Genomic DNA, 26,924 nt, shown 5'->3' with positions numbered 1-26,924 from the left:
GAACAGCAAACTCTGTGCGCATCTTACGATCAAGGTCCCGGAGGAAAGCTAATGCGGTAAAACGGAAGTCCTCCATCTTGCTATGTAAAGCTAGTAATCTGATAAGCCTCGAAAACCCTGGATTACCGGGGGGGGGGGGGGGGGTTGAGAAGATAGTAACGTAATTATGAATAGGCTGTCTCCTAATTCGAGAAGTTATTCTGTATAGAGTTATTGGTGTGATAACCCCATTAGAGCCACAGTCTTCAAGTGAGAGATATAAGTATAGCACAGTCTTGGAGCCTAGTGTAAAAACTGTGCAGTTTGAATAGTTGATGAAGGTTGTTGTGGGCTCCAGCAGTTGGTGACGGCCTAAGATCTTAGTTGGCTAAATCAGCTCCTGGGTGGGCTAGTGTGGAGATCTCGGTAAATCTCAGTTCTGTCGGATGAGTAGTTGTGAGATCCTAGAAATATAGGACAAAATAAGAACTAAATCTGAAGGTAATTCATAGATTAAAAGAGAAGTCCCAGGAGCTTCATGAGATATGACTGATCATGGCTGCCTCTTAGCATTCTTAATTGAAAGCTAAATCTAGGAGGTTCATGTGCTTATTTTCTTAGAGCTTGAAGACTGCCTCTAATCTGAAAGCATTTTGACAGTTTTTCACCACTAGAGGGCGTTAGTTTATGTGTTTCATATAGATAACATTGAGCTCAGGCACATGAAGCTCCTAGGAGTCAGAACTGATTGGCTAAAAATGCAAGTCTGTCAAAAGAACTGAAATAAGGGGGCAGTTTGCAGAGGCATAGATACAAGGTAATCACAGAGGTAAAAGGTATATCATAACTGTGTTGGTTATGAAAAATTGGGGAATGGGTAATATCTACCTTTTTAAACAACAAAAATTCTGGTGTTTACTGTCCTTTTAAGTAATTCTACTGCATTGAGTGGTCCTTTAAATATATTTCAAGTATGCAACAGAATTGCAGAAAAGGAGAGAAATTTATTGTATAAAAATATTGTATATTTACAGTTAAATGATTTGCTTTCATAAATTATTTTATTAAATCAAATAATACAGTTGCACACCACACATACTTGATTAAATACACACATACCTCAGGGCAATTTTGTATTTTTTACAGCAATCACAAAATCAAGCATATATTGCTGGGTATAAATGTACACATGATCAGAATGCCAGTCCTGTTGTGCTAGAGTTCAGATAGGCTCTTACAATCCGGAAGACATTTTATTTTTCGCTAGGTAATCCTTCATATAGGTAACTACCAATATCAACAAATTCAAAGCTCCTAATATGCCGGGAGCTGAGTTACCATTATCAATATGATCCCTATATTGCTGCAGTTATGGTTAAGCAGACTAGCAAGTGTTGCTCACATACAGTACCACCCATATCTAAAAATGAACACCTTGAATTATTTGCAAAATCAATTAATCATCAAGAGCATGCGATTTTAAACATCTTTCCAATGTATTTCTATAATCTAATTTGCTTTATTCTCTTGCTATCATTTGTTGAAAAAAGCATATCTAAATAGGCTCAGTAGCTGCTGATTGGTGGCTGCACATAGCTACCTCGTGTGGTTGGCTCACTCATGTGCATTGCTATTTCTTCAACAAAGCATATCTGAAGAATGAAGCAAATTAAATAATAGAAGTAATTTGGAATGTTGTTTAAAATTGTATTCTCTATCTGAATTATGAATGAAAAATGTTGGCTTTCATGTCCCTTTAAGCTGATTAAAGAGAGAGACCAAGGTCTCAGCTGGTGTAAAAATTACAAATTTGCACTGAGGTTAAAGTGTTTTTAAGCAATTATGTGTGGTGTATGACTATTATTTGATTTAATAAAATGTATGAAAGCAAATGATTTAGCTGTACATATACAATATATCTAAACAATATAATTAATTTGACGGAAGGGAAATTTTCTCTTCTTTTTATTTTTGCAATTCTGTTGCAAATGTGAATTTTTTCCTGTAAATTTTGTTTGCCAATAGTTCCCTATATTGGCCTCCCTAATATTAAGGGAAATGTTTAGGCCATTCTATCAGGTAATTTTAGTGTTGTTATTTCCCTATAGAGGTAGCTCTCAGTTTACGCCGGGGTTAGGTTCCAGGAGGAATGGTTGTAAATCGAAACCATTGTAAATTGAAACACAGTTTATAATGTAAGTCAATGGGAAGTGAGGGGATTAGGTTCCAGGCCCCTCTCAAAATTGTCATAAGTAACACAAAATAAATTATTTTTAAAGCTTTGAAATGAAGACTTTACAGTGGGGCAAAAAAGTATTTAGTCAGCCACCAATTGTGCAAGTTCTCCCACTTAAGAAGATGAGAGAGGCCTGTAATTTTCATCATAGGTATACCTCAACTATGAGAGACAAAATGTGGAAACAAATCCAGGCAATCACATGTCTGATTTGGAAAGAATTTATTTGCATATTATGGTGGAAAATAAGTATTTGGTCACCTACAAACAAGCAAGATTTCTGGCTCTCACAGACCTGTATCTTCTTCTTTAAGAGGCTCCTCTGTCCTCCACTCATTACCTGTATTAATGGCACCTGTTTGAACTTGTTATCAGTATAAAAGACACCTGTCCACAACCTCAAACAGTCACACTCCAAACTCCACTATGGTGAAGATCAAAGAGCTGTCGAAGGACACCAGAAACAAAATTGTAGACCTGCACCAGGCTGGGAAGACTGAATCTGCAATAGGCAAGCAGATTGGTGTGAAGAAATCAACTGTAGGAGCAATAATTAGAAAATGGAAGACGTACAAGACCACTGATAATCTCCCTCGATTTGGGGCTCCACGCAAGATCTCACCCCGTGGGGTCAAAATGATCACAAGAATGGTGAGCAAACATCCCAGAACCACACGGGGGGACCTAGTGAATGACATGAAAAGAGCTGGGACCAACGTAACAAAGGCTACCATCAGTAACACACTACGCCGCCAGGGACTCAGATCCTGCAGTGCCAGACGTGTCCCCCTGCTTAAGCTAGTACATGTCTGGGCCCTGAAGTATGCTAGAGAGCATTTGGATGAACCAGAAGTGTATTGGGAGAATGTCATATGGTCAGATTAAACAAAAGTAGAACTGTTTGGTAGAAACACAACTTGTCGTGTTTGGAGGAGAGAGAATGCCGAGTTGTAACCAAAGAACACCATACCTACTGTGAAGCATGGGGTGGCAACATCATGCTTTGGGGCTGTTTCTCTGCAAAGGGAACAGGACAACTGATCCGTGTACATGAAAGAATGAATGGGGCCATGTATCGTGAGATTTTGAGTGCAAACCTCCTTCCATCAGCAAGGGCATTGAAGATGAAACGTGGCTGGGTCTTTCAGCATGACAATGATCCCAAACACACCGCCCGGGCAACGAAGGAGTGGCTTCGTAAGAAGCATTTCAAGGTCCTGGAGTGGCCTAGCCAGTCTCCAGATCTCAACCCGATAGAAAACCTTTGGAGGGAGTTGAAAGTCCATGTTGCCCAGCGAGAGCCCCAAAACATCACTGCTCTAGAGGAGATCTGCATGCAGGAATGGGCCAACATAAGAGCAACAGTGTGTGACAACCTTGTGAAGACTTACATAAAACGTTTGACCTCTGTCATTGCCAACAAAGGATATATAACAAAGTATTGAGATGAACTTTTGATATTGACCAAATACTTATTTTCCACCATAATTTGCAAATAAATTCTTTCCAAATCAGACAATGTGATTGTCTGGATTTGTTTCCACATTTTGTCTCTCATAGTTGAGGTATACCTATGATGAAAATTACAGGCCTCTCTCATCTTCTTAAGAGGGAGAACTTGCACAATTGGTGGCTGACTAAATACTTTTTTGCCCCACTGTAAATGCTAAACACCATTATAAACCTAATAATATAGATTGTATCATCATCAAACTAAGTTTAATGAACAAAAACATTTGCTAAACATCACCTAATTAAATAATCACATAACAAACTGCATCATCATCAAACTAAGTCTAATAAACAAAAACATTTTTTTACTTGCATTTTTCTGCAATCAGTTTTCTGCATTGTTAGCATGTTAGATAATATTAGGTCTGCACCTATTCTATCAATTTCTATCTGCAGTGATTAAGCAGTTAGGCACCCTCACCTCAAGCAGCTGGACAGGAAGATAATAGGGAAGTGGCTGCTAAATTTTGTTGCTCGATAGCTAATGTCTGCTCTGTGTAAACAGATCAATTTCAGGCTGTTAAGTTGCATAACTTTGCTGCAAAACAAGCGGGCAGCTCCACCTACTGGCTATTTTAATTAGTGCACTTTGCTTTCCAAAGCTTTTCAATAGCAGTCACATGACTGAAAAAAAGGTTGTTATTCTGAAACGGTGCAAATTGAACCGACGTAAACCAAGGGCCACCTGTATATTTGTTTGAAGTATTGAAATATATTTCAAGGTTAAAAAAATGTATGTTCAGGAATGACATCATGACTAATGTAGTGCATATCTATCCATAACCCTTACTCTCTGTGAAAACATATGACATTGTTCATTGTCATCATGGTTGATAAAACAGAAAGATGTTACTCTTTGAAAGTTGAACAGCCACTTGCAAATACATTCAATAAGATCGCCACTGGATTGTCCAACAACATTAGTCTATATGGGTCAAGTCATACACATATTTTGGTTACTATTCAAAAAGACATGTGACCTGACCAAAAGATGGGACCTGTCTGGACCCATTTTGTTGCAGCATGCAGGTCTACTCCAGTAGCAGGTATCCCTGATGATCACATGGCAGGGTAGTGGTTGAAGAAAAGCCAGGCAGTGGCAAGATTTAGTCAGTAATAGCAGGTAGCAGCAGAAGGAACTGTGTGTTCAGCAAGGAGAAACTTCTTCAGCCAGCATTAGTTGCTTTTCTCTGCTATACCCTAAACATCATACAGTTCCAATCTCCTGTGGTGAAATATACAAGTTCCAAGGATCTTTACTAGGCTGCTCACAAAGGGGAAAACTCCAGTTCCTACCAGGTTGTTCAGACAGGTAGAAACTCCTACTCTCTACCCATCTGCTCAAACAGAGGGGAAACCCTGCTCTATATCAGTCTGCTTGAAAAGGAAAAAGCCCTCCTCTCTGCAGAACCCCCCCCCCCCACTCCCTACTGAGCACTATCAAGTCACCAGACACCCAGTGACCCTCATCTGCCACCATCATACCACTGCAATCAATGGTGTTCTCCAGTGAGAGGCTAGGAAACATTTGCTCTCCCATATGTAAGCTCTGAGTTGTATTGTTCCCTGTAAAAAAATATGTGCTTGGGAAAAGCCATGGATATTTTACATTGTGGGTGGCCGTAATTCACCCATATCTTTTTTGAATTAAGCTGTAAATCAATGTTAATTAGGGTGTATAAAACAGATAAAATGAATGCATAGTGCAGATAGTGTTGGATAAATTACTGTCTGTAAATTAAAAGTCTACGAAAAGTGATAGGACAAGCGGAATTGGAAGGTCTGAGGATTAATAGTGACATTAAAAGAGGCACTAAATTGCAATCGGTTGAAAGGTTTCTAAACGCATAAATTCACCTTTAGGAACGTATGTGTTATCATTCATATATGGAGTAAAAATAACACATCTCAAATGATTCATGAGAACAATATTATTACATATACCGTATAATAAAATACTGCACTGCATAATGTTGTGTTCTGACTTTCACCTTCAGCAACATTAATTTGTAAAAAAACATTCAGAAACAAAAGAACAATACATTTATCAGAGATAAAATATTCACCTCCATCAAAAGGTGTTTTTGTCTAGCTAAGTACACTATTCTTTTTATCCTAAGAATATTTGTAAGTGTTTTGTCTTAGTGATTTTTTTTCTTAATATATATTCTTATGAAATATTAAAAAATATGTTCAGAGACAATTTCGTATAACTAAAATAACTAAACAAAAATATGATAAACCAAAAGACTATGAGGTGGACATCTAGTAAAAGAACATCAAAATGTATTATTTATACAGATTATATCGGCATTTAAACTATTATTTTGTTAGCTATGCCATTGAAAAGTATTGTGAATATTCTTTCATTCAATAAATTTGATTTTGGCCAATTTAATGCAAATGAGGTGCTACTCCAATTCAGCAATTGATGTGTAGAATGTAGCAAGGATGTTAAGCTGCACTTCTATTTCATGCATCTACCAATTTGATCCCTCCCTATAAATGTTATCCTGTATACCATCTGTGTTTATAGCACTGCAGAATCTGTTGGCACTCTATAAATACCTGTTATTAATAATAATAATACTAATAATAATAATAATGCATGAATTTTAATGACTGCAAATAACAGGAGTAGGGGACACACTAACATTTTAAGGGAATTTTGGAATATAATGTATGTCCCTTTAAATTAAAGGGACACTGAACACAATTTTTTTCTATCGTGATTCAGATAGAGCATTCAATTTTAAGCAATTTTCTAATTTACTCCCATTATCAAATTCTTTTCATTCTCTTGGTATCTTTATTTGTAATGCAAGAATGTAAGTTTAGATGCCGGCCCATTTTTGGTGAACACACTGTGTTGTTCTTGCTGATTGGTGGGTAAATTCACCTACCAATAAACAAGTGCTTTCCATGGTTCTGAACCAAAAAGTAGCTTAGATGCCTTCTTTTTCAAATAAAGAAAGCAAGTGAATGAAGAAAAAATGATAATAGGATTAAATTAGAAAGTTGTTTAAAATTGCATGCTATATCTGAATCACAAAAGAAAAAATGTGGGTTCAGTGTCCCTTTAAGAAATGAATAGGCTATGACAGGCATTGTATTGTACTTATTTTGGCCCCAATATAAATAAGCAAATATAAAATAAATCAAAGGATTAAAATTTTATATCTGCCTTAGGAGCCAGTCAGATTATTGGAAGCCACCAGTTTACATTTAGGAACTAGGTAAGGGCAATCGCATAAGGAAGCAAGCCAAAAAGTATATAAAAAAATACAAGCCATGAGTAAATTTCTAGGAGTCATGGCTCAATGCTGCTTGGATTTGTCAAGCCTGAAATACAACATACTCTGAACCTTAGAATGACATACTGGGCAGTCAGATAATGAGAAATCTATGTTCGATCAAATAAAAGGCAGACATAAGAAACAGCAGGTTGTCCTTGAGGAATATGTATTTTGAGCAACAAGGTTGCAGTTATCAACTATAAAGGAAAAACTTAACATTTTGTTTGCATATTTCTACTATTTATATATGTTCCTCCTAAATTGCACCCCACACACACACATACACCAACTGCCCATCCACCAAATACTTTATTTTTATTTTTTAAAACATTTCTTTTTACTGGGCAGTAAAACGGGGTTTGTTTGGAGATGCAAAAACTTTGAGTTGGGATATAAATGTTTACTGTTCTCTTTTTTCATAACACATTTTATTAAACAAATGCATATTTTTTTAACATTTGAATCAGTAGTATCTGAAAACAAAAGGGGGTTGAGGACAGCTGCACACAGCTGCTACTCAGAGTTATTCTAACTGCAGAAGCTTATATATCATACTATATCATGACACAGTGCACAATATATTGTATTAAACTATCTAAAGCTCTCCACCACCAACTGGCTCCTAAAGACAGTTTTTTTGCTTTATTCTGATAGAGGACAAAAATATTAGTTAAAAAGTATGTATATATGTATGTATATATATATATATATATATATATATATATAGCGCAGAAACAAAAAAAAATATGCTTAATGGCCAAATCCATTCTATCCAGGATATGAACAGCTGCTCGATCTGTACTTGTTAGGCTAAAAGCCAACTGTCGCAGGTTATAGAGATTTCTCCGTGTCCACAAAAATCACAATCTTAAGACTATACTTTGATGTCATATAGAATGGAGACTGAAGATTTAGTAGAATGGATAAAGCTTGTGTTTAGTTTTCCTATCTGTCTTCAAGTTTTTTTCTGCAAGTAAATACATCTAAAGAACAAATTCCCCTATTTCTAAAGTCTATGAGTCTCAGCTACTGACACATTTTCATTAAATGTCTCATACTTATTTTTTTTTTTTATCCAGTTTCACTCGTTTTTAGATTAACATATGTTTTGACAATTTGTTTACTTTCAAATAATTATCATATTTATTACTAAAAAATGATTTTATTTAATCTATTTCTATGTGATATATCTTAAACAGTGAGTGGACTAGTACATTTATTTATTTGGGCTAGTAACATTTAACCCCTTGCTGTTAAACTATAGTGATATTTCCCTCTATATGTTTTTTATCTATTTATGTGTGTTTGATGCAATAGTTTGAGTCTACGTGGCATCCTTATATTGTTTGGTACATGACTGTCTCACTTAAAGGGACAGTGTACCAGCATTTTTATTTTAAAAGATAGATAATCCCTTTATTACCCATTCCCCAGTTTTGCATAACCAACACAGTTATATTAATATACTTTTTACCTCTGTGATTACCTTGTATCTAAGCATCTTCTGACAGCCCCCTGATCACATGACTTTTTATTTAGTATCTATTGACTTGCATTTTAGCCAATTAGTGTGGTGTTGTGCTGACTCTTATATAACTTAACGGGTGTGAGCACAATGTTATCTATATGGCCCACATGAACTAGCTGTCTCCTCTTGTGAAAAGCAAATAAAAAAACATGTGATAAAAGGCTGTCTGTAGTGGCTTAGAACAGGCAGAAATGTATAGGTTTATATGTTATAAAGTATATTAATATATTAATGTTGGTTGAGCAAAGCTGGGCCTGGGGAATGGGTAGTAAAGGCATTATCAATCTTTTTTAAGCAATAACAATTTTGGTGTTCACTATCCCTTAAAAGGGCCATGACACTGAACATTTAATCTCTATAGAAATTGTAACTAGGCATAGTGAAAAAAAAATACAGTGCAATTTCATAATTTATTTTGTCTGCTTTTCCTGGAGCACAATCAGTGCTTCTTTACCATATGAAGGCAGATGCCAGACTGTTACAGACAGTGACACTGTGTGTGTCACTGTCTGTAACCATCAACTTCTTGTGCCAGCGGTATATGTGGGAGGGAATGTGGGAGGGTGGCACAGAGGCAGAGGGGGGAGGGGCCCTACACTCCAGATTTTTTTTTTTTTAAAGGGAAAGGGAGAGATGGAAAGCCCCGGCAAAATGGGAATTGGAAAGAGTCACCCTAAGTAATAATCATGGGAAGAGGGAACTACAGAAAGAAAAAAAAAAATTCATAATAAAAAATAATAATAAAACAAAACTGGGTATTGGCAGACAGCTGCCAGTACCTAAGATGGCCACCACAAGCAGGATGGGGGAAGGTAAAAGTTGTTGGGGGAGTCAGAGGTGGGAGGGATCACTACACTGCAAGGAAAATAATAAAACAAAAATAAATAAAATTAAAAAACCATAAACTGCATACTGGCAGACCTTTTGCCAGTACACAGGATGGTGGTGATCAGTGGGGGTAAGAGAGAGAAGAGAGCTGTTTGGGAGGCATCAAATAGGCATCAGGGAATGGGAGGTGTCATGTTGGAGGGTAATCTCTGCTCTGCATCAAAATTTAACCTTACAAGCTAATTGATTAACCCTTGCCAGGAATTTCAAGTAAAGTGTGCAACTGCAATTAAGGCATTCTAATTGCCAAAAAGCAATGGCAAAAGCCTTGCATGGCTGCTATGTCTGAAAAAACAGGGTCCCAGAGAAGCTTTTATAACCATTTGCCACATGACTGCAGTAGTTATGTGTAAATACTTTAAGTGAGAAACCCAAAGTTTGCGAAAAGGTTAACTATTTTTTTTCAAATTATCATATCTGACCAGCCAAACAGTGGCATCAAATATACCAAAATGGGCCTAGATCAATATCTTGGATTGTCTACTTAAAATATATTTCGTTTTCATAGGTAAATCAAAAAATATAAAGCTTTACTTCTGTTTGATGGCAAAAATGCTTAAAATAATCTTTTGCTGTATACACATCTGACTGAATAACTAAAGCTCAGTATTGGTCAATTATTTAAAGGAACACTAAGCACTCCGTATATACACCTTGCTATAGAATAACATATCAACCAAGAAAAATAAAAAACATCTTGTTTGCTGCAATTGTTTTTCAATGGTCAAATTCCACCGACCACTTCTCTTGTTTGGGAGGAAACCGATCCTTTCTTCTGGAGAAGACCAGGCTAGACACATGCATTATGTTAGTATACACTTCATTGTTGTGCAGCTGTTATCTGCTGAAGTCAGTTGGGAAAAATATGTAGTGAGGTTAGCCTTAAGAAGTCTGCAGTGTGCATTTGCAGTTTTGAGATTTGTAAAATTCATAACTTTCAGAGCTAAATTACACAAAAAGGGGAAAAATAAATAATTTAAGTATACTGTAATGTAAAGTAGTTTTAATACACATACCTAAACATTTTATATTAAAATCTCATGATACTTAAAGGGATACTAAACCCACTTTTTTTCTTTAATGATTCAGATAGAGCACGCAATTTTAAGCAACTTTCTAATTTACTCTTATTATCAGTTTTTCTTTGTTCTCTTGCTATCTTTATTTAAAAAGCAGGGATGTAAAGCATAGGAGCCGGCCCATTTTTGGTTGAGAACCTGGGTTACGCTTGCTTATTGGTGGGTAAATGTCAGCCATCAATAAGCAAGCACTATCCATGGTGCTGAACCTAAAATGGGCCAGCTCCCTAAGCTTTACATTCAGGCTTTTTAAATAAAGATAGCAAGAGAACAAAGAAAAAATGATAATTAGGAGTAAATTAGAAAGTTGCTTAAAATTGCATGCTTTATCTGAATCATGAACAGAAAAACGTGGGTTTAGTATCCCTTTAATGACCCTGTTCCAATTTCTACATACCTTTTAATCTAATAATCTATCTTTTCTTCTAATTATCTCTTAAAGGGACATAAAACAGGTTGAGATCTGTGCATACCCTAAAAGGGTTAATTAATTAAAAATAGTTTGCATAAAAAAATTGTTTAAAAATTGCTGGCAAGTATTTTAAAATAATTTTCAAGAAAAAGCAAAATTAATTACATAGCTAAGATGCCTGGAGCAGCCAACTCCACCCTCCCTTATCAATGTTTAGACACAGGCATTGTATTTCAACTTCACAGTTCACAGCTTCTAGGCATGCTCCAGCAGATAATTCCTACCAAAAGAACAATAGATATAGATACAGCCATAGAAGGAAATGTGTGGGTTAGTTAGACCTTTACAATTCAGAAACTAAAAAGAAAGGGTTAATGGTGAGGCACTGCAGTAAAGTATATTTTGTCTCTATCCCAACTTGTTTTATGTCCCTTTAATAAATGTTTATGCTATCTAATAGAGTGATATATTCTAGTTAAACTCTACATAAGATGCTTCAGTACTGCAAGGCTTGAAGTATATTTATATTTTTAAAGACCATTCTACATTTGCTGACTTTCATCTATTCCTGTACAATCTCCTTGTTATATTATCCCCCCCCCCTTCCTTGACATCATTTTATTTGAATGTTATCAGTCTTTAGTATTAAAGGATTTTACATCCTCCCTCATTTTGACTATATGCAGTACATCATTAAGAACTCATTTCATTTACATAAATGAATATATATGCTATGATGGAATAATGGATTTGACTAGATGACATCTACTAATGGTGCATTACAACAAATTATTACTATAATGTAAGCATTCCTAATGTGGTTTTAAAACTCAATCAGGATCACTAAGAAATTAAAGGGGCATTGTACTCAAATTTTTTCTACCATGCATATGAAGGAGCAGCACTTATCCAAGTCAAAATATTTGTTACATAAAAAACGATATATAAATTGATATTAATAATGCAGAATATGTTTTATAGGTTTCATACATCCTACTATCCCCATTGGCAGATAAGGACACCTAACGCAGATCTATTGGTGAAGAAGGACACACCTCCACAGCCTGGTACAAATATATTGGTTTATTCAGGACATTTTTTTTTTTTTAAAAATAAAGAACTTTAAATATAAGTCAGGTGGTTAATGACAACAAAACCCTAAACCCTGGTCTGAAACTCTTCAGTTTACTAAATATGAATTTACTTAAAATACATAAATAAAAAATGATAAATAGTATATCATCTACTGTGCATACCAAACTATTTATCCATAATTTAGTTAAAGATTTGTAATTGATATCATTTTTTACGTATAACATTTTACCTTGGACTTTATGCATGATTTTAGAAACATTAAGCTTGAATACATATTTCAGAGCACAATTGAAATATATATTTTTAAACTAACGAAGTACGTTTGTGCACGACTACTAGTTTGGGGGATAAAATGGGCACTCCCTCTATTGGTGCACAGTGCAAAAAATGGTTTCAGAACAGGAAAATCCATTAAAAAAAACAAACAAAAAAAACGTTATTTTATCTTAAAATGGCCTCCTTTAGATGAAACAAATAAAGTGACTTTACAGTTTTGCAACAGAGTTAGTAAACCAGCATGCTATTGAAGAGAGATGAAGCCCCAAATGTTTCTTTCATGATACAGATAGAGCATGTTATTTTAAACAACTCATGGTATCTTTTGTTGAAAGGCAGGGACATATGCTTAAAGGGATAGTAAACACTAAAAATGTTTTTGTTTAAAAAGATAGATAATATACCTTTATTTACTATACCCAAGTTTTGCATAACTAACACTATTTTAGAAATATACCTTTTACCTCTGTAATTGCCTTATATCTAAGCTTCTGCTGACTGCCTCCTTATCTCAGATCTTTTGACAGACTTGCATTTCAGGCAATTAGTGCTGACTCCTAAATTACTTCACGTGCATGAGCACAATGTTATCTATATGAAACACATGAACTAATGCCCTCTAGCTGTGAAAAACTGTTAAATGTAGAGGCGGCTTTCAAGGGCTTAGAAATCAGCATATGAGCCTACCTTGATTTAGCTTTCAACTAAGAATAACAAAAGAACAAAGCAAAACTGATGATAAAAGTAAATTAGAAAGTTGTTTAAAAGTTACATGCCCTATCTGAATCATGGAAGTTTAATTTGGACTTTACTATCCTTTTAAAAGCCAGCCCTTTCTTAGAGAACTATATGGCAGCAGTTTGGAAGAGTGTTATTCATTTGCAAAAGCACTAGGAGGCCGCACTATTTCCTGCCATATAGTGCTCCTGATGTCTATCTAGGTATCTCTTCAACACAGGATATCATAGGAACGGAGCAAATTTGATAATAAAGTTAAATGGAAAACTTTTTTATACTGTTATGCTATGTCTGAATCACAAAAGAAAATGTTTGGGTTTCATATCCCTTTAACCTGTTCTATAATTACTTGGCAGAGAAAGGATCACTAACGTTGATATTGATTGTGTTATAAATGCTGCTGACTTTTCATCTCTTTGTTCACGTCTCTTCTTGACAATGTAGCACTATGTCTACAAGGTATAAAAATATAAATCTTGACTAGGGCATTCAATACATTAAATTCACGCTGCTATAACAGAGCGAGAACCAGTGTCCCCCTAGCACTCATCAGACTCCCGCAGAATAGAGATCATTTATGAGACTTTATATAGTATAACAAGATTTGATTTTAAATGTGCATTGGTGCGTATATGTACATATTTTACCAACAAATTGCAAACATCCATGCTCCTTAAAGGGACAGTGTACTATAAAAATTGGTTTTATCTTAATGTGTTTCTAATAATTTGTTATACCAGCTGCAGAGTAGAAAATGTATGATAAATTGGTCCTCTGAGTTTATTTTTGTATTTGAAATAGCAGTTTTTCTTCTTTGAAACCACAGCCCATCAAAATGGGTTTAAATTGCAGGGAAATCAGATTTTCTTTATTACTTTCTGTACACATATATGCTTCTTTATAATATCTCTGTGTGTAAACAAAAGCCCAATACTTTGACAGAACAAATGAAAACTAATATGTTATTGCTTTTCTCTTCTACCTCCTACTGGGAGTATAATTTCTTCTGCTGGCTTTGTTTGCACAGCTTTTCTTTAACCTATAGGAACTTTTAGTATAGGGATGCCACAGGAAAAATCAGTTATTTCAAATACTGAAATAAAGAAAAAGAAAATGAACTATTTGTCAAAAAATTGGTATATTCCAGCAGGTAAAATGGACCATTGCGAACAAACTGAAGTGGAGAAAAATGTAGGGCATACTGTCCCTTTAAATAGACATTAAAGTCATTTTTTATGCACCAGAAATTATTCTCTTAATATCTGCTAACAAAATAAGCATTTTGAAAACATTTAACCATCAAGTTTGCTAAACAAATTTACATTGTTTTACAGTCTCATGATACACCTCTTGATAAGTCTATTAATGTGTTTTATCCTAGCTACTTTATGGTAGCCAATAATGGATAAATAGGTGTAAAATGAGCTTTTACACCTATCAGCCAACCACTTTTGCAAAACGTAGGGCGGTCAGGCATCTGCATTCCCCAGAATGCACTTGAACCTCAAAACTACAATTGTCAGGATTAAATCACAAAAATCAGTATAAACAAATAATGAAAATGCACAGCAAACTTTTTTGAAATCTATGCATGGTTGAACAATTTATGAGGAATTACATTTTGAAGTTAAATGTCCCTTTAACTAGTTATGATCAAAAAGTTAATTTTATAATATGAGGGACACAGCTGTATCGTATGAAATCTAGTGTTTGTATTAACAGGATGTCATTTTGGGTTTAAAAACAGGTCCAAACCATATTGAAACACAAGTTTGTAAATTTGTTTGGAGGCCATTAATATAGCTATAGACTATTATCCTAATCCTGTTGAGTAAATGTACTTGGTAGCCAAGGGGATTTTATGTGTCAGGTTATTCTACATCTTGTTTTAGTTCCTACAACCAAAAGGACATTTTTTTTGTAAGGGAGTCAGATGCTATTAGTAACATTTGAATTTGACTGAACACGTTGTCCTCTCTAGCACTGATTTGCCAGCACCAACACCAGTAATAAGCCAACTGACTTTTTCTTTTTTTTTTAATCAATTGCTATGTGGCCAATGCTCTTGAGGATCTTTTCATTATCAAAATAAATCAGTTTGTATTCCCAGTTGTTTTGTGCTTTACAATTAAAGGGACAGTCAACACCAGCATTTTTGTTGTTTAAAAAGATAGATAATCCCTTTATTACCCATTCTACAGTTTTGCATAACCAACACAGTTATAATAATACACTTTTTACCTCTGCGATTACCTTATATCTAAGCCTTTGCAAGCTGCCCCCTTATTTCAGTTCTTTTGGCAGACTTGCATTTTAACCAATCATTGCTTACTCATAGGTAACTTCACGTGCATGAGTTCAATGTTATCTATATGACACACATGAACTAACGCCCTCTAGTGGTGAAAAAATGTCAAATTACATTCACATAAGAGGTGGCCTTTAAGGTCTAAGAAGTTAGCATATGAGCCTACTAGGTTTAGCTTTCAACAAAGAATACCAAGAGAACAAAGCAAAATTGGTGATAAAAGTACAATAGAAAGTTGTTTAAAATTACATGCCCTATTTAAGGTCTAAGAAGTTAGCATATGAGCCTCCTAGGTTTAGCTTTCAACAAAGAATACCAAGAGAACAAAGCAAAATTGGTGATAAACGTACAATAGAAAGTTGTTTAAAATTACATGCCCTATTTAAATCATGAAAGTTTATTTTGGACTTGACTGTTCCTTTAAGTATCAACCTAAATGTACGGAGAATGTATTAACAATGATCCATTTTACCTGCTTGAGTATGTAAATTGTTTAAAATTGCTTCTTTAGCTTTATTTTATTATTTTAAATAACTTTTTGCCTCTCTTATCCCCACCTATACTAAAAATATACTGCACGTATTACAAGCTAAAGGTAAAAAGTTTTCAGACACGCACAAATATATATATATATATATATATATATATATATATATATATATATAAATAAGGAATCCAGGAAAGCTCTCACCGTTACTATTACTTAATTTATTAACATGGTAAACATTTTCTGGGTCTCCCCCGTCCTCAGACTAATATATATTATATGGATTATTTTGAATATTTAACATTATGTTTAATACTTTTTAAATAATTTATATTAATGTGTACCATATAGATAACACTGTGCTCACTCCTGTGGAGTTATAAATGAGACCACACTGATTGGCTAAAATACAAGTCGTAAACAGCCCTGAGATAAAGGACCATTCTGCAGATGCTTAGATACAAGGTAATCACAGGGGTAAAAAGTATATTAATATAACTGTGTGGGTTATACAAAACTGGGGAATGGGTAATAAATCAATTATCTATATTTGTAAACAATCACAATTTTGAAGTAGACTGTCCCTTTAAAGGGACAGTCTAGTCAAAATTAAACTTTTAAACAACTTTCCAATTTAAATTTTATCAACAAATTTGCTTTGCTCTCTTGGTATTCTTTGTAGCAAGTTAAACCTAGGTAGGCTCATATGTTATTTTCCAAGCCCTTGAAGGTCACTTATAATCTCAGTGCATTTTGACAGTTTATCACTGCTAGCCAGCACTAGTTAATGTGTTCCATTTACATAACATTGTGCTCATTCCCGTGGAGTTATTTATGAGTCAGCACTGATTGGCTAAAACGTATATTAATACAACAGTGTTAGTTATGCAAAACTAGGGAATGGGTAATTAAAGGCATTTTCTATCTTTTTAAACATTAAACATTTTCAAGAAGACTGTTCCTTTAACTCGTTTTAGACAAAACAGTTATCTATAGCTGCTTAACACTTCATTGCAACGTTGTGTGAAGAAGCAGTAATGACAGAGTAAATACATTTTTTTTTTTGGGGGGGGGGGGGGGCAAAATGCGTCTTCACTTGTAGCCAAAAATTCCTAGCACTGGCCCTGAATTTAATAGTAGTTGGGTACATCCTGAGGAGATTTTATAACACAAACATTTCTATTTTGTAAAACATAATAAAGTTCTTCAAAACATATTAAAAAGCAAATTGTATTTACAATTGTTCTCACACATTTATAAGCATAGGCATAACACAATTCCAATAATGTTTGTGGAATTAGACCCAAAATAAAAACAAAAGCTCTCCTTGATATAAATTAGGATCTCGGCAACATAATTAAATGTCATAAGCATGCTAACTCTAAGCTCAGTCTTATCTAATCTGAGTAAGACGCAGCACCATATGGTACTGAACGACCAAATGCAACGCAGAGATATACCTCTGTCTCACAGAATCAAATACAAAACAGTCTTTAATATTGTCAAAGGGGCTTGCAAAGAGTTTAATCCAACAGGTGGTGGTAAATGCACATATTAAAAATGAGGATTTTGCTGTGGTGCAGATTAACAAATGTGTCACAGAAAATAAACCACTCATGTGTCAAAATAAACCATCTGCTCCTGGGAAATGACATTTAGGGAGCAGATGAAATAAACTAGGCTATACCCCATAGGAATATGATCAGACCTTTTCCTCAGCCATCCTGTTATTCTTGAGAATTGGCTAATAGAGTTATATCAGTTTAAAACAAATGCAAACACTAAGCTATCTGAAAGGAATTCAGATCTAAGCATAGAGAGGAAATTATTCACTAGAATTGCTTCCTGAATATTCTCTAGAAATATTACAAAGATAATAGAATATTTTGTAGTGTGTGCAGAAGATGCACGTTAGCAAGCACAAGCATAATCAATGGTATAAAGTGCCACATAGGACCATTTTACTAACTAATAATGCAGCTGAAAACACATTCATCTTCTGATTTCTGCAAGCACAGACTAAGAAATGCACAGTATCATCTCAGCACTGGAGAAAACAGCTATGGTTCATTTAACTTATTCAGTGCTGGCAATATTGACAATACACTTCAAGCAGAATATTAGACAGCTTACTTTGTGTGCCATTTCCCATTGTTAACCCCTCGGTTGCAAGAGAGAGCTACAACACATTTTTTATTTGCACCTGAAACTCCCATAGGTACAGCTTACTTGGCACCTTGTGCCCTTTCATCTTTTACATTAGTAACCTGTGTTAACTATAGTAGCCCCAGTGCAACCTCTGATTAACTTTACTGGGCATCTGACTTTACAGCACACCAGACCTTTGAGTGAACCCCTAGTCAGCTTCCTATTTTGCCTAAGAGTAAAAGCCAGTGGTGGTTTGCCGCTCTCTCTCTGGTTAACAAGTTCCACCATAATATTTATTATCTGGACTGTACGAGTGTGCAGCATGCGGAAAATGTAATATGTCTATAGGAATATTCTATTCAACCCCTCATGTAAATATTCGGCAGCTTCAGATGAGAGCATGGCTAGAGTCCTGCTTGTATCTGCAGCAGCACCAACAGCAATGCTTTGATCCACTAAATCAGTAATGCTCTTTTGGTGCATAATTTCAGCACTGTCTCCTCTCATGTGCATTTGTTCTACAAACTTTATTCCAAATAACTTGAACAGCTGATGCAGAGGGTAGGTCTGATAAACATTTACAACTATGTCACTGCTGGCTGTAGGATAGTAATTACTTAAAATAAATGAACTCGCATAATCATCTGGACAGTGACACATACATATCCCAAAATGACCGCAAGGAGAGTGCGGAGGCGATTTAGTGTTAAGTGCAATATTAGAAGAGGTGACCTTGCTCACGTAATAGTAAAGTTGTTTGTGTATATATATATATATATATATATATATATATATATATATATATATATATATATATATATATACACACACACACACACTATTGCCCCATGAAAAAAGAGCGAGAAAAAAAAAATCACAAAATACTTTCTCCAGGCTCTTAAAATATTAATAATGCTATAAAAAATACATATAATAAAATAAATGCATCAATATATTACTTTATATCAATATTTTTTTTTTAAATAATATAAATCAATATAATTAACAAAAGTATATCAATGCATCCAACACATAATTATCCTAATTAAATTCAACAACATTTTCATTCTTTTGTTTTTTCACATTAAACTCTTGGCTAGCAGAGAGCACTGCAATGTTCTGATATGCAATGCATTGCAGACCTTTCTGGTAGCTAAAGGGTTAATTAATTGTATGTAAGTATATATATATATATATGTGTGTGTGTTTAATAATTAGTAATGTCACATTAACAATGTCACACAGTTACAAAATATCAGACTTTTAAAAATATATTTAGGAAAAAAAAAGTGGTACTTACCCAAAATATCAAGTTAAACAGGAACATCATGTATTTCAAACAACAAAGACAGCCTCTTGCCATATTGCACTTCTTAAATTCTAGAAGGAAAACAAAGGACAGATCCAGGTAAAAGACCACGTATTTGCCTCCTTTGGGTGCAGTGTATTTGTCCCCTTTTACACCAGCTTGGCTCTGAGTACGAGATCCAGCATTTCCATAAAACGCTCCAGCAGTAAACCCTCTCCCAAACTCCCTGCCTGAGGTAGATGGTTTTGTAGAGTCTCTGCTGTCCACAGATGGACTCCGGTGAATGGAAGAATCCTCGCTACTTGACTTTTCCATGGTCTTTTTTTCCACGGTTCCCAGAGCTATTGTTTCGCATGTCTTATAATTAAATCCAGAAACCAGAGGAAAACTATATAGCTACAATCAGACTGTCACTGTCCTTATCCACTATTGTACACTCACTGGTTTATCCCCTCTTCCTATATAGTGATTGTACATTTATATCATATTACTTTTTTATGATCCATCTTCCTCTATTCTAAACAAAACCTTATTCTGCTCAGTGTGACCCCATAGAATGAACATATCACCTAGGAACAGGAGCCTGGAGGCTGATAACTCTGTGTGGGAGCTCCTGAGTGCAGAGACTCTATCTGTAATCTGCTACTGGATCTGTGTTACTGTAGGTTGCAGTGCTGTTATGTGAAATCTTCAGCAGCTGCAACTACTGGGCAAGCCCACAGAAACCCCTAAGCCAGCTCTCAAGTAATACAGCTTAGTGTTCGGAGCCCTCCCTGCAAGCCTCCCAATTAGCCAATAGAGAGCAGACTCCCTCCCAGGCAACACCTCCATGACATAACATCTTTAAAAGGCTTATTCATTTACTTTGACTATACAAGTGCACAAACGAAAATCTCTTTAAATGTCAGACTCTGTTCAAGATAAGAAGCAATGTTTAAATGAAATCCCTGCAATATAAAATAGAAAACAATCTAGAAATAATAGCAGCCTTGCATGAATATTTAGAAGAAAGAATGACTTGCTTGTTTGAACTTTGGATTCACTTTGTGTAATTTTAACCAGATATGCAATTTGCATTTGGCAAATAGTGCAGAGATGAAAATCATTTTTTTAACTTCTACATATGCAGCATTATGAATTTATTTACAGAAATAAATAAAAAGCTTAATCCGAGACTTCTTTATGCAAAACTACTCTGTCACTATATTGAATAAATCCTGAAGTGGAGTGTAATTCTTTACAAAATCCTTAAAGGGACATATATATATATATATATATATATATATATATATATATATATATATATATATATATATATATATATATATAATTGTATACATTAAAAAAATAAATACATAAATAGAATTGTCATCATTTTTTAAATACCCACTTTTAGATGCCACATAATTTGAATAAATGGTTTGCAGATAATTATTAATACCTCTATAATGCAGACAGTTAGACTATTTAACTTTCCTCCTTACCCTCTGGACAGGTAGCTAGGTAAGTTTTATAATGCCATTTTCTGCATTAAAATGTAATAAAAATAAAACACATGTTTTCAAGAAAAAATAAACAACTCTGTTGCATCATATCAATTTAAATTCTACTTTAAAGACTTATTAAACAGTCAGTAATATTTTAAGCACATACCAAAAACTAACTAAACACTACTGTTGTGACTTTTAATTAATCACCAGTCTTACCTTATGGAGCATATAAATATATATTATGGTTTTCTGTAGTTACTGACCCTGCAACATGCTACAATGTGATTGCTGAGGTTAGCGCTGGAGTATATTTACATCTGTCTCTTATTGGCCAGAGTAAAGGTGATAAAGATATACATACCCTGAGGGCTTTCAAGGGATTTATCCCTGGTCACAGAACTCTTGTTTGCAGATCTCTTGCTATATTATGCATACAAAATACTTTCAAATTCTTTTAAATACCCCAAAAGGTATTCTAACAGCTGGAAACTATATTTTTAGTTTTCAATAAAAGTAAGAATTTTAGCTGTTTGGGAGGTGTTCTTAATGTTTTGTGAGACACTATGCTTTTAATCAGTTAAAGGGATATGGAACCTAAAATTATTCTTTCATGATTCAGATAGAGCATGCGATTTTAAACATCTTTATAATATACCTCTCTATTATCAATTTGTATTTGTTCTCTTGGTATCTTTTGTTGAAAAGCAGGGACGTGAGCTCAGGAGCAGACACATTTCTGAAGCACTATAAGGCAGCAGTTTTGTAAGAATGTCTGAATCACAAAAGAGAACATTTTTGGTTTTCATATCCCTTTAACGGAACTGAAAGGTCAAAATTAAAAAGTGCATTAGTGTATTTCAATTTTAAGTAGAAGCATTTTTGCAATAATGCTTCAAGCAAAGGCGATTACTGTTTCTGCAGTAAACACGCAGATGCTACGTGTGACGAGAGTCAGCCTGCTCAGATAGCTTGTGGTGGTCTGTACTGCTCTCTGAGAAGGTGAGGTGAACAGGGCTGGTCTGTACTGCTCTCTGAGAAGGTGAGGTGAACAGGGCTGGTCTGTACTGCTCTCTGAGAAGGTGAGGTGAGCAGGGCACTCACAGCATATGTGCATATGCCCCTGAAAAACAGTAATAACTTTTACTAGATGCATTTTTGCTAATGGGACTATATTGCAAAACTTTTTCTATTTAAAATGTAAATGCACCCATGAACATTTCATTTTTTACCCTTCTAACTCTTTAAATAGACATAAAAAAAAGGTTCAAGTTTACTTTATTTTCTTTACCCTTTGTTGAAGAGCATATCTAGATATGCTTATGAGCTTGCACATTTCGAAAACTACAGGTATATGGCAAAAGTGTTTCCTATTGCTGCCATCTAGAGTTTAAAAGTGTATGACATTGTATACATATTGTTACAAGTGCTGCTGCCATATAACGCACACTTAAAGCATATCTGTTCTCTTGTTATCCTTTGTTGAAGAACATTTGATAACAGAAGTAAATTGTATTATTTTTAACGTTGAAGATTCTATCTGAACCAATAAAGTTTAAAAGGGACCAAAAAAAAGTCACCTATCGCCAGCTAGCCCAGTAGTGTTTGAAATCATTGCTCTATCTGAATCATGAACGTTTAAATGCTTGAATTGACAGTCCCTTTAATTGATTTAATTTTCAAACTCATTTTACACAAGTCACGACTTCAATCTTATGTATGTTTAACAATTCCTTTTAAATGCAAACAAACAATATTCTTGCTTTCCTCATACCTTTAAAGGAACGTAAAACACCAATTTTCATATATATATATATATATGTACTTTTAATAATAAATAGGGACAATTAGATTACAATTTAACTAGATCCTGACTTCTAATCTCCAACATTCTACACAGTGATTACTTAAAAGGACATTGAATCCCAGAAAAGTCTTTCATGATTCAGATAGAGCAATTTTTAAACAACTTAGGGGTTTCATATCCCTTTAAAATATACAAAAGCTCATTTATATCTGTCTTGAACTGGTAACCACAAAAACAATAAACTATACTAAAGAGGCTGAATTCTGCAAAATTATGCAGTTATGCTAACAAAAGGACAGCTCTAAATGTTTTTAAAACATTTATTTTGTACTGAAATCTTTTGAAACGCAGCACTTCATTGACAATACACTACACATTTATATAAAAAAGAAATTACTTTCCTGTCTTTTAACATTCATTTCATTGAACTGCAAGTCCTCATATGTCTTTTTATTTGGTTGAAATATATTAAGTAAAATAGGTATTTATGGTTAGCAATATATAGATATTTTTATTACCCAGCATGCCTTTATATTCTGCATCAGTGTACATAAGAGAGAAAAACTCCTTTGGCATATTTGATGCTGTATTTGGTGCAATGCACAGCAAACCCTCAAGCCGTCTGTGTTATATTCTTGTCTAAACTCAAATTCTCCTGATCAGATGTTACCTGAAAGTACACATGTATACAAATTGGAGAAGCACATGATTTGTGGCTCTATGTTCAGCAAAAGTATACATATGACATGATCTCTCTCTGAATCCTTGTTTTTGGTGTGCCCTTTAATATTTAAATTAGCTTTTTGTGATTCAGGCAGAGCATGCAGATTTAAGCAACTTTGCATTAAGTCATCCTTTGTTGAAAAGCATACTGAGATATGCACTAGTGACTGTGAATATATGCATCTTGTCCTTGGCTCACCCAGTGTGTTTAGCCAGCTTCCAGTAGTGCATTGCTCCTTAGCCTACAAAGGTTTACTCTTCAACAAAGGATACAAAGTGCACAAAGCAAATTCTTGAGTTGTTTAAAATGGCATGTTCCAGCTTAATAATAAAAGTTTAATTCTGAATGTATTGTCTCTTTAAATGACTATTCTAGTTCAATAATCAATGTTTTAATATATGAGTGCTTGTTACCTGTGTTTAACATGAAACAAAAACTATATAACCTATAATAACCTGCTCCAGAGTAAATATTTAATTTTATGTTCCATTAAGCAATAGAATTGAGAAGTAATTTGTCATGTATTGATAAATTAAAAGTATAGTCTAAATGTAATAATTAAAGAAAAGCTCTAATTTGTTAGTGTATTTTATTGTTACACAAATGCTGGTTAAAGGGATATGAAACCCCCCAAAAATATTTTGTGATTCTATTTTTTTTTATATGATGTTTTTATTGAGAGTTATAGATTATACAGATAGAATATAAGTAATATACAGTACATTCCATACATGATCCAAAAAAAAAAATATTAACATCAGCTACAACTTCATGTCATTATTTAGTTCAATTCCCTTTTATGCATCATGTTACGGACTAGATATATTATATCCTCTTTTGATTCAAAAAATGATGCACAGTTCTCCTGTTTCACTTTTATTCCATCATTTGAAGTGACTTTCTCGCCAGCTCGATGCTAATGTGGCTTTTTCCACTTTCTGAATACTTCTAATAATATCTTTTTTATTTAAATCTGGTATCTCTGATAACCAGATTAGAAGTAGCCTTTGTAAATTCTCCTCTCCTGACTGTAAGCTTTTGTGATTCTGACAAAGAGTATACAACTTACTTCTATTATCAAATGTGCTTCATTCCCATTGTGTTCTTTGTTGAAGAGATACCTAGGTAGGTGTTTGGAGCACTACATGGCAGGAAATGGATAACATTCTTGCCAAACTGTGCCATGCTCCTGAGCTTACGTTCCTGCTTTTCAACAAAAGATAACAAGAGAACAAAGAAAATTTGCTGATAGAAGTACATTAAAAGGTTGTTTAAAATTCCATGCTCTGCCTGAATTATGAAATAAAAAACGTGGGCATGTCCCTTTAATGACTGTGTTTATCTTCTGTAAACAAGTGACAGTAAAGTCAAAATTAAACTTTAATGATTCAGATAAATAAAGAATGTAACTTTCTAATTTACTTCTAATAGTAAATTTGCTTTGTTCTCTTGATATTGCTTGTTGAAGGCTAAAAAAAGGTAGGCTGATAGAAGCTCAGAAGCGTACACGTGCTGACTTATAATAACTACAGGAGTGAGCACAATGTTATCTATATGACACACATTAACTAGCACATTCTAGCTGCAAAAAACGCATAAGAGGTGGCCTTCAAGGGCTTAAAAATGTGCATATCAGCATACCTAGGTTTAGCTTTCAACAAAGTATACAAGAGAACAAAGCAAATTTGATGATACAAATAAATTAGAAAGTTGTTTAAAATGACATGCCCTATTTGAATCATGAAAATGTAATTTTGACTAGACCGTCCCTTTACCAAAGGATACCAAGAGAACTAAGAAAAAATAATAGTAGAAGTAAATTGGAAAGTTATTTAAAATTTCAAGCTCTAACCAATCAGTTTAAGTTTCACATTGACTTTACTGTCCCTTTAACACATTTCTTCACCAATCAGAAATGGCGCTCACTTGTACAAGCCAATCCTCATTTATATCCTGCTGAGGAAGTGCAGTGGAGTGTATTCAAGGTTCAAGGAACAATAAACTTTAAAATTGTATTCCCTGTAAAATATTTAACACCTTAATGACAGCTGACATACACTCTAGTCAACTGTTATTTTTGTACCAAGGGGTTAAACAGCATGTCTCTCGTTGACAGTGGCGGTTTACAGACAGGGATAATATAAAAAAGCATGTGCGTGTAAAGAAAGTGTTAAAATAAGGAGATCTGATTTCAATGCAAGATCAACCCATTTTGATGGATTGTGATCTCAAAGAACAAAACCATCTATTTCATATACAAAAATAAACCGAAGCAAGCAAATTCTCATACATTTTATACTCTGCAGAAGTAATTGGAAACACATTAAAGGGATATGAAACACAAACTTTTTTTTTCATGACAATTGATAAAGAAAGAGGGCGCCTCATAGTGTAAAAATTCCCAATCTGGAAAAAACAGAATTTATGCTTACCTGATAAATTACTTTCTCCAACGGTGTGTCCGGTCCACAGCGTCATCCTTACTTGTGGGAATATCTCTTCCCCAACAGGAAATGGCAAAGAGTCCCAGCAAAGCTGGCCATATAGTCCCTCCTAGGCTCCGCCCACCCCAGTCATTCGACCGACGGACAGGAGGAAAAAATAGGAGAAACCATAGGGTGTCGTGGTGACTGTAGTTAAAGAAAATAATTCATCGGACCTGATTAAAAAAACAGGGCGGGCCGTGGACCGGACACACCGTTGGAGAAAGTAATTTATCAGGTAAGCATAAATTCTGTTTTCTCCAACATTGGTGTGTCCGGTCCACGTCGTCATACTTACTTGTGGGAACCAATACCAAAGCTTTAGGACACGGATGAAGGGAGGGAGCAAATCAGGTCACCTAAACGGAAGGCACCACGGCTTGCAAAACCTTTCTCCCAAAAATAGCCTCCGAAGAAGCAAAAGTATCAAATTTGTAAAATTTGGCAAAAGTGTGCAGTGAAGACCAAGTCGCTGCCTTACATATCTGATCAACAGAAGCCTCGTTCTTGAAGGCCCATGTGGAAGCTACAGCCCTAGTGGAGTGAGCTGTGATTCTTTCAGGAGGCTGCCGTCCGGCAGTCTCATAAGCCAATCGGATGATGCTTTTAAGCCAAAAGGAAAGAGAGGTAGAAGTTGCTTTTTGACCTCTCCTTTTACCAGAATAGACGACAAACAGAGAAGAAGTTTGTCTGAACTCTTTTGTAGCTTCTAAGTAGAACTTTAGAGCACGGACTACATCTAAATTGTGTAGCAAACGTTCCTTCTTTGAAACTGGATTCGGACACAAAGAAGGTACAACTATCTCCTGATTAATATTTTTGTTGGAAACAACCTTTGGTAGAAAACCAGGCTTAGTACGCAGAACAACCTTATCTGAATGGAACACCAGATAGGGTGGAGTACACTGTAGAGCAGATAACTCAGAAACTCTTCTAGCAGAAGAAATAGCAACCAAAAACAAAACTTTCCAAGATAACAACTTAATATCTATGGAATGTAAAGGTTCAAACGGAACCCCTTGAAGAACTGAAAGAACTAGATTTAAACTCCAGGGAGGAGTCAAAGGTCTGTAAACAGGCTTGATCCTAACCAGAGCCTGAACAAATGCTTGAACATCTGGCACAACTGCCA

General features: G+C 34.8%; 1 protein-coding gene across 4 annotated transcripts in view; it reads right to left on the bottom strand.

Annotated features, from left to right (window-relative positions):
* Positions 1–26,924, bottom strand: part of TSPAN9 (tetraspanin 9) — a 672,639-nt gene that overhangs the window by 174,590 nt on the left and 471,125 nt on the right. For 3 of the 4 annotated variants that reach the window (XM_053718751.1, XM_053718752.1, XM_053718753.1), the window contains one exon: positions 19,283–19,362. In XM_053718751.1, the coding sequence (XP_053574726.1) occupies positions 19,283–19,362 (80 nt within the window). Of the gene's footprint in view, positions 1–19,282; positions 20,019–26,924 lie in introns of those variants that run through there. The other variant, XM_053718750.1, reaches the window with a different exon arrangement.

This window comes from Bombina bombina, chromosome 6 (assembly GCF_027579735.1).
Source record: "Bombina bombina isolate aBomBom1 chromosome 6, aBomBom1.pri, whole genome shotgun sequence".
Lineage (NCBI taxonomy): Eukaryota > Metazoa > Chordata > Amphibia > Anura > Bombinatoridae > Bombina > Bombina bombina.
The sequence above is the reverse complement of the archived record's forward strand: the minus strand, read 5'-3'. Positions and strand labels throughout refer to the sequence as shown.